The sequence below is a fragment of the Scomber japonicus genome, chromosome 17, assembly GCF_027409825.1.
Source record: "Scomber japonicus isolate fScoJap1 chromosome 17, fScoJap1.pri, whole genome shotgun sequence".
Lineage (NCBI taxonomy): Eukaryota > Metazoa > Chordata > Actinopteri > Scombriformes > Scombridae > Scomber > Scomber japonicus.
The window spans coordinates 16,960,002-16,970,147 of NC_070594.1; the positions used below are offsets into that span (position 1 = coordinate 16,960,002).

Here is a 10,146-nt window from a genome sequence, read left to right on the forward strand (position 1 = left end):
TCAGGGCTATATGATTCTGTCCGTATCTAGCGATCTCATGCATTCATTATATAATTCATCTTCCACTAATCAGTGTTTAGGGGCAATTAAGACATTTTTAGTGCGTAATCCAGAAAAAAACGTTTTAAATCTCAATTGATTATTATGGATTAACGAATGATCTGGATTATATAAATGATTTAAATAGAAGAAACTGACAAAGACGTAACATCACAGATTTTTGTCATTCTGATGTTTCAGTTTTATCGCCTTTCGTTTTGTAAGCATTTATATGTGTTTTCGAAATTAATGTATTTGCTCAGTGTCTGTCTGACGCAAAACATACAGACAGAATATTTTAATGTTTTATTTATGTAGCCGAGAGATTCAAAAAAAAAATGTTACGATTAAAATGACAGAAAACAGACAGAAATTGCGTTTTATCTATGGCAACCTGAACCAAATGGATAAAAATATAAAATATTTTAAATCACTTTTCAATAAATGAAATGATAGAGAAATATAAATAACATATTAGTCTATACTCTGTTCACATTTTTTGGCTTGGAAAGAGAGAGAGTGAGAGAGAGAGAGAGCGAGAGAGAGAGAGAGAGAGAGAGAGAGAGAGAGAGAGAGAGAGAGATGATAACAGCTGGATCTTGATCACAAGCTGTAGTCTCTCACTCCTCCTCTTCTCTCTCATATCTCCTCTCGGTTTATTTTTAATTTTATGCATGCTGCAGTTGTTTTGGTTGACTGAGGAGCAGCTCTGATTTCTGTAAGGACAACAGAGGGTGTATTAAAACACGATTTTTTATTGTATTTTGCGTTAATACTCTACAAACCTGTGCGTAAGTGTATCCATATTATCGTTATTACTTCTATTAACACGGATGTGCAGCTTCACGGAGAGGATATGTACCAGGGTATAATGACCACCAACCACGGACCCCCGTCCTATGAGGCCGGATTTCTCCACAATGCCTCGACGGGCACCTCGCCGGTATATGTGCCAACTACCCGGGTCGTCACCCCCATGATCCCGACTTTGCCTTACCTCCAGGCGCCCGGTGCGTCGCAACAGAGCAGCCCCGTGTCAAGCCACTCTGCTTGGGCACAGCCGGGCGCCGATTCGGTGCCCTCGTACAACCACTCCCCGGTGTCTCCGCGCTTCACCTTCTCCACCAGCCCGCCTCTGTCCTCCGGGGTGGCCGCGGCCAGGGAGACGGCAGCCTCTTACACTAGCCCGCTAACCATCTCTGCAAACGGGAGGGAGCACTACGGCGCACGGAGCCTCAGCGGGTCTTACCATAGTCCCTACCCGGCCTACATGAGCCCGAACGTGGGTGGAACATGGCCGGCATCTCCTTTCGAAAGCCCGGTCCTGCATGGTCTCCAAACTGGCGCTCCCCCGGGGACACCACGGCACCCAAATATAGGTGAGCAACAGGTTACGCGATGTAGGATACAGTACATATTTTCTAATGGCCAATTTCCCAGTCAGTTCTGAGACAGAAAGATACACTGATAGATGTACTTAATAAATAAAATGATGTGATTGATAAGGACACATGAGATATAGTCTAGCTTTAAAGGCCATAGAAATATACACATGAACTCAGCTACAGATTTTAGGGCTTCATTGAAAAATGAAACCTTCTTGCTGAACTTACCATGTCTTGAAAAATAAAAAAAGAGTCAGTGTTGAGTCAGATCTTAACTTGCTTAATCTGTCATGACTAAAATGTTGTTTAATGGATAGAAAAGACTTTAAAAAATAAACTGGCAGTGCAAACAATATTAATCAACAGAAGATAACTGTCACTAATCGAAAATGCATGACACTATATTTAAAAACAATACAAATAAATAAATAAATACAACACTAACTGATTTATGTTTCACACACACATACATCCTTAAAAAAAGAAGATAAATCCTTCAACAAAACGAATCAAAAAAAAGCGCCCAAGAATTATGAGGAAAGTCTGAAGTTTGGGATTAATATAATCATCTATTACATTTCTGCTGAACGAAATTTAACATGAAATTGAAATAAAACAGGGCATACATGTTTTATTCTTTATTTTCTGTTACGTTTATCTCATTTTATTTAAATAACAAACAAAGCCTCATTATCACCAATGAAGTTTGTGCCACGTGAGATAAATCAAGAATTGTACATAAATTCTCCACAGACACAGTGAGTCTCTGCCAAATGGACTAAAGCGTAAATCGTCACGTTTGATTTATTTATTTCGATAGTAATATTTCTATTTCACCAATGTATTTTCATAAAAGTTATGATTTATAACTTTTTACACACACATTTGCTGCATTTTAAGAACAATTATACATTGCAATTACACACATTTTAGGGATACACCATTTGCTGTTATTCCAAATGTCTCAAAAGTGACATTTTACATAAAAAGCAATATAAAGTCACTCAATTAAATTAATGGCTAAAGTTATAATTCATTTGAAAAAAACATACTTGTTCTGTATCACCCATTTCTATCTCAGGGGGCTTTTTGAAATATATTTTATGATGAATAAAAATAAACCAAGAGGTCAGATTGAATATGGAATTTTTTTTATTAACAACCACACCAAGTGAGACAACTGCCAATCATATAACTGAGCTATATTAAACAGTATATTTCTTTATAAATCAAACACAGATAGAGGGATGGACATTAATATTTAACTGAGCCTGGATTGATAACACAGTTTATGGGGATTATAGTTAATGAGTTGTGTTTAACTGGCCTCACGGGTCAGATTATGTTTGATTTGAACCAGTATGGAGAAACCTTATTATATTGAAAACAGTGACTCCTTTCTCAATTTCAGGATCACATTTCTTTATTATACACAGACATGTTAAGTTAGTAGCAGCTGTAAAGTCAGCTGGGACCTGCTGGTTAAGCTTAAATCTGACAGGTGTTTGTGCTGGATGTGAATTTCGGCCTATAGCTACAGGTTGCAGCTGTACTCTGGACGATATGTATGGATCAAAGATATTTCACAAGACATAGATTCTGCTTAGGCACTCAGTTTTCTGATGGCTGTAACTTTGCAACCTGCAGTCTTGTGTTTGTTTTACATCTGTTTCTCCATTATGATGTCTTTTCTGCAGAACTGGCAGCTACATTTAATCTTAATAGTCAAATATATTTAATCATATCCCTAATTCAATATCATGTGACTTATAACCTAATCTGATGGGCTAGATCATTCATGACTCATGACTTATTGTTTTAAAAAAAATACTTAACAGTTGATTAATAGCTAATTACTTCTCCATTTTCAAACATCAACCAGTGTTAATTTAGACGTGGTGATTCATATGTACCCGTCTACGAGGCCCTCCACCCCTCCAGCCATTTGATGAAGAAAGAGATCAGCTTATCTAAAGGATAAAGACCATTGATCAGATCTGACCTCTTTATCTGATCACAATCAACTCACTAAATCTGTGATCCGATTCACTCACTTATTTGTTCATGCAGACTGAAGAAAGGCTTTTATGTCTCAGCAACAGGCCTCATCTCTTTGTTTTATTATCACATCAAATTCAGTTCAATCTCAGTGATCTCAATGATCATCAAACAAAATATGCTCAGTGATATTATATTGTATTTAATGAGTGACTTGAATTATTTAAACATCTTTAAAAATCTCTTTTATTATTGAACATACATATATAGAGTTTTATGTTATTTATTTTCCAAAGAGAATTCACAATTATTATAAACAAATACAAACATGTATCGCTTAGCTTTTCTTTAGTTTATCTTATCAGCTGTGATTTCATAATTCTTTCTTAAATGTGATAAAACTCAAAGTGGACAATTATTTTATGTAAACATTACAGTAAAACTATTTCTCTTGTCTTTAAATTTTTTTTTTTAGTTAGATGCATTATCATGCTGATGTTAACCTATAAGAAATGACAGTTAAACATATCAATGTAAGGGAGACACCACAGACTAAGTTACAGTTAAGACAATTAACTTTATTATCTTTAATCTTAATCCTACTGACTGAGGTCCCCACAGACCCCAGAGGTGTACTTTAGTCACATCTCACAGCTTTTTTATTTTTTTTAAATGAATGTAAATCAGTTTGTCCCTAATGGAGCCATATAATTATTTTCTGTTTCTGTTTTAATTGGTACTTTTCAAAAATATGTATAGTATGTATAATAATGTATTGGGGTCCCTGGTGACCCTGTCACCCTGGTGACCCTAAAGCACCCAATTTCTCCTATTTACCTATTTAATTCATGTTTGGATCCAAATTTAAAGTATCACACATGTGCTCTGTTGACAACCCTACATTTTTGTTTTACATGTTTTGCATATTACCTGTAACCTTCCTAAATTTACAATGATCTCTGTTTTTTTAGGTGAAATTAATGACATAACTAATAATGTTTTGAGAAGAAAAAAGGTTTTGAAATAATTTTGCTATGCTATGCTGTTATGTTAAATATGTTGGTAGGATTAGGGTTGCCACTATACTCCCTCATTAACTCTAACACTGTGACCATTGAAAAACATTATTTAAACACAATTTAAAAACCTGTACAGAAAGACAGGTCTTCACATATATCACTAAGAATTTTATTCCATTTTCACCTTTGCCCTCCTAAAGCGTTGGTGTGGGTGTTTTTAACTAGTACCCAGTTAAAGACACATTGACATTTACACAACGGAAACAAATAAACCTCCATTTAGATAGAATCAGATACGGCAGCGTTTCTTCTGTGTATTGTCTTGTGTTGATGCGTTGTGTTGACTACAGCTGCTGCCTGACTCAAGGCTAGCTTGCCCTGCTGTGTCTGTTTTGCTCTCAGCCTTGGAGGAGTCCTATGTATGTATCACTGCCATTCCAGCTACAATCTGTGGCGAGGGGGACAGATGGAGGCCAGATTTATATCTGAAGAAGAGTCATTATGGACAGCAAAGTTGAAAAAAACCAGCACGGTGTGACTTATAAAAATTTGCAAGCATCTAGTGTGACGTGTGCTGTTGGCATCACAACTAAATGAAAAAAAAAAGCTTCCACACCACAGATTGATGTCCTCTTCCTGTGAACGGCCAAGTGGTTCTTAGGAGATACTCTGTTATGTGCCAGATGAGAGTGAAGATTACACTCATCAGATGTCATGCAATCTGAAAGACACAAAGAAAGAGGGCGAGATGTGATAGACACAGAGTCTCTATTTGAAAATAATGGAGCTCTATTCTGTCTCTATTTCCAGCCGACTCTTTATCTCCTGGAGGAGCTGTGAGATAAACTGGGATTCCAGGCTGCTGTTGTGTGGGCCTGTTACAGACCGCATCCTGCACCTCCTGCTGGTGTGGAAATGCCACTGCGTTTGATAATCTGTTTGGGTTTGACAGTGCAGGAAACTGTTTATCAGAGAGGATGGAAAGAATTTTTGTGGCATACGTCCAGCTGGACATGCATATCTCATAAGATTCACAGAAATGTTCTTGGTTTGGGCTTGTAACATGGAGGGAACCTGCTTTGCCTTTTTTTCACGTGGAGATCTGAAGGAATAGTAAAAGATAAAACACATGCAAGAGGAGTTACAGATTTTACATGGCAGCAGCAAAATGCGCTTCAGCAGCAAAAAACACTTCAGACAAGCAACATGATGTTTAGCCTCCAACTTATTTCTTTGTTTGTCATTCTTCATCAGATCTTTTTGATGACTTTGCTGAGGGGCGAGAATGTGTGAACTGTGGGGCAATGTCGACCCCTCTTTGGAGGCGGGATGGTACGGGCCACTACCTGTGTAATGCCTGCGGACTGTACCACAAGATGAATGGCATCAACAGACCTCTTATCAAACCCCAAAGACGACTGGTGGGTGATACTTCCATCATTTCGAAGTGTTCAATGAATGATAACTTGAAAAGAAAAAATTCCTCCTGTCTTCTTTTCTTCTTTCACTGATAAATCTGACATGTTTTATACACTGCAGTCTGCTTCAAGGAGGGTGGGCCTGTCCTGCACCAACTGTCACACCACCACCACCACCCTGTGGCGGCGAAATGCAGAGGGGGAGCCAGTCTGTAACGCTTGTGGCCTTTACATGAAACTTCATGGGGTAAGACAGACAAAGAGGGGAGAGAAGAAAGTACATATTTGATGCTATAGAATGCTTGTAATTTTTTTTATTTGAGCTTAAAGCAAAGCTGACATATTTGAATTAATGTGACATCATGCCATGCAAATAAACATACAAATGAGTAGATGTCAATAAAGAAATCATACATGAGCTGTTTTCTCATACTGTCAGATATTTAAAAATAAAATGCAAAGGAAGGTCTAAAAACAGGCGGCTTAATATCTACTTTTCCACCATGTCCTTTTTCCTTTGCACATCTTTGAATCTTGATCTCACCTCATGAACATTTTGTGTCTTCAGACCATACGAGTGCTATGCATATCCTAGTTGAATCTACTGTTTGACCTGATTCCTTTGTCCTGATGTTTTAACAGGTCCCACGACCCCTGGCTATGAAGAAAGAGGGGATCCAGACCCGTAAACGCAAACCAAAGAATCTCAACAAGTCCCTAACTGGTTAGCTTCCAAACCACATTTGCTCATGTCTCTATAAAACCCATGTAAATAGATTTTCTGTGATATTGCTATAGTGTAGATAATCACCTGCAAAAAACCCAACCACACTCTAATACCTACTTGTGTATATACTCATATATGTGCAGTAACAGTCAAACAACTGAAACACAATTTATGTTTAGTTATCTGTTGTTTCCCTCCATTCAACAAAATATGTGCTTATTGTTACACCACTTGGATGACCTTCACTATGCAGAATGATGTATGAGTCAAGCTGTTTCCACATTTACAATAGACAATTGAACAAATAACCTATAACATGAGCACAGAGCTAACTTCTGGAACTTCTGCATCATTTTTCTATATATGGTGATGGTGAACAAAGTAGGAGTAGTAGCAGTGTGATAAAAATTAGCTCTTTGCACCAACACAGGGACTCCAGGCATTGAGGGGTCTCCAGTAACACCAAGCAGCACTCCCCGCGCCCCGACCACCACAGACGAGCCTCGCCAGATAAAGACAGAGCCGGAGACTCACAGCTTGTACACACACCACAACACGCAAACACAGGTAAGACACCTTCATAGAGGGCATTTCTTGAGAGGGAGCCATTTTTTATGTAAATATGATGCCTTGCCCTCAAGTTAATTCACCACTGTGCACCTTTAAAGGTCTGTATCTCTCAGGTGTGCATGTGTAAGAATGGCACTGATAAAGCATAAAGAGCTCAGATCTGCACACACAATTACACAGAACACTTAATCAAAAAAGTATTCCATAGCGCCTTTCTCACCATCTCCTTCTACACCTGTCTAGATCTCAGCCCTGCCAGCTTACATGGCAGTTCAAGGAGGGGCCATTCCTCTCAAAATGTCCCCTGGGGGCCACATTGGATCTTCTAACTCAAAAGCTGAACCCTGGAACAACTTAATCCTGGCTTAGAAGACCTGCCTGCAGACCCAGCATCTAAAACCGTATATAGTGTATATCGTGTAAGCTCTCCTGAGTGGCTCCTACAGTGCCTTCAGTGCAATGCTCTGGGACGGAAATGTGGATGCCACAACAGAAATGTGGATCTTTAACAGCTCTGAGATACTGCGTGCAGAATCAGAGCAAGGGAGGAGGACTGAATGGAGAATCCTTAAAGAGCAGCACTGTGATAATATCCATCCGCCCATTGAAGTATATGAAAAACAGTTAAAAAAGGGAACTTATTTGTCACTCTCACCTGTTCTATCGTGCCAGTGCAGGATGGTTTAGTGCTTCTAACATAAAACAGTGACAAATAACATGAAAGGCCAGACTTTATTTACTTGAGTGAATTTCTATTTCAATATATTTGTTCATTTTAAGAATTTGCATATCATTATTTACAAATTACCAAAGGAGAAAAGAGACAGATGTAACAAAAAAAAATCACAACAGAAACCCTTATGTCAAAGGTGGTACCATAGCAGTTTTGGAGCAAGTCTACTTAAAGGGTCAGTTCACACAAACTCTCTCTCTCTCTCTCTCTCTCTCTCTCTCTCTCTCTCTCTCTCTCTCTCTCCCTCTCTCACTCTCACTGACACACACACACACACACACACACACAAACACACACACACACACACACACACACACACACACACACACACACACACACACACACACACACACACACACACACACACAAGCCGTGTTTGTATTTCAGTTATTTGAGGATCACATATTTCTATTCCTCTCAGTTGTAATGGATGATGAAGCAGAAAGCAATGCAGCAGATATATGTATGATTGGAGGAAAAATTAGACTTTTCCTTTTAATTTTGGGTGAACTGACCCTATAAATATACAAGATGTGTTGGCAATCATTGACTATGGACATCTAACTCTACAAAGACAAACTTAATCAAGACATCCATCACTCCTAAACATTGTTTCCACAGCCTCCAGTAAAAATCAATAACCCCATCTCAGTGTAATAGCAACCACTCCCTGGTGGCCTGTTGTTTCCGGTACAGCTTTCACTGTTTGTGTGTGTGTGTGTGTGTGTGTGTGTGTGTGTGTGTGTGTGTGTGTGTGTGTGTGTGCGTGTGCGTCTTTGTCCTTTGATTTAAAGTATAAGAAACAAATGTCAGTACTGACATATATTTGACACAAAAAATACATGATTAACTACCTATGCAGCAAAAGTTTCACATGATGAATGAGCTGTGGGTGAACTGGCACACAGCTCCCTCTGCTGTCACAAGTGTAGACTTGCATCCACAAGAAGGGTTGACTTTCTCTGGCATCTTCAAAAATCCTGCAAGTATTTATTATTAGAGGCACAACTCCAAAAAACATGTTTATCTGAATATCGTCTGTGAGCTGAAAGTTCTTTGATAAACAGTATGAAGGAGTTCTGTATGATGACTGTACAGTATTTTAGCAATACTTAATGCTTTCATTTGCTTGTTAAAAGCATGGGCGCAACATGTGTAAAATTGGGATACCATCACATGTAATTATCACCATAACAAATATATGAACATATATGTAAAAAAACAACCTCCACTCCAGTATAATTGTGTAATACACCATTTGTGATATATTGTAAGTAAACACAGAGGACACAGCGAGAGGTGGATGTACGTTTGTAGACTTTCTCTGTGAAACCGGTCCTCTGTGTGCACCTGTGCCTCTACTGAGCAAACCAATAAAGACGAAGCATTGTGACATAATGCAAATATGTATGGTGAAATGGTTTGTGGATTGTTGTCATTCATTCCACCTCAGCCTTGTTCAAATATTTTGTCTTAAAGAGGACATATGCTTTTTGTGATTTTCTGTTATTTATACTATACTATATACTATATTTACTATTATTATGTCAGATATCTATGTTTAACATGGTCAAATACCAAAACTTGAGGTTAACGTGGAGAAATGCTCGCTGTAAGTCATAAGCACAGGGCTAAAGCCTGCATTGAATGCTTAGTTTACAATGTTTTTTTTCTTCCTTGCCAATTGCTTTGACGTCAGCTTGTCGCATTTGCTTTTTTGTTTTGTTCATGTTAATTTCTACAGTATTTGAGAACTTGACATTTTTAGTCAATAACAAGAAAAGGTTAACGCACCCTTTTTTCCCCGCCTTTAACCTAACTTCCTAATGATCTTGCCAGAGTTACTGAAAGACTTTGGCTTTTGAATCCTCCTCTAAAAACTGTATTCTTCCAATTTGCAAAAATTCTTTGGTGAAATCCATAATATCTTTGATAAAAAGCTGCACAGTACATTGATTGAAGTCCTCAGTGAGCTTCTCCCTGATGAACTCAACATATTTATCCTGTATCATCTCCCTCCAGCACTGCTGAAACATTAGTCTAATTTGATCCTGAGTGGTGTCAGATACTTGTGAGACAAAAGTGTCACAAAGTGCAAATGCCTGTCCTTTTTCTAAGTTATCCCTGAAACTTTTACTTTTTTCTGAAAGCAGAACTTGAGCAGCTTCAATCACTGTGTTCACCTCCTGTTTCAAGACTTTTTTCTCTTCTTCTGGTTTGCATTCATAAATACTTTTCATACTTTTAAAGTAACTCT

General features: G+C 38.2%; 1 protein-coding gene across 1 annotated transcript; it reads left to right on the plus strand.

Annotated features, from left to right (window-relative positions):
• Positions 1 to 677: 677 nt before the first annotated feature.
• Positions 678 to 9,287, plus strand: gata4 (GATA binding protein 4). Its single transcript, XM_053336488.1, has 6 exons — positions 678 to 1,418; positions 5,696 to 5,862; positions 5,981 to 6,106; positions 6,502 to 6,583; positions 7,017 to 7,153; positions 7,400 to 9,287. Exons 1-6 carry the CDS (start codon positions 896 to 898, stop codon positions 7,523 to 7,525), a joined length of 1,161 nt encoding a protein of 386 aa, XP_053192463.1. The 5' UTR covers positions 678 to 895; the 3' UTR covers positions 7,526 to 9,287.
• The last annotated feature ends 859 nt before the right edge of the window (positions 9,288 to 10,146 follow it).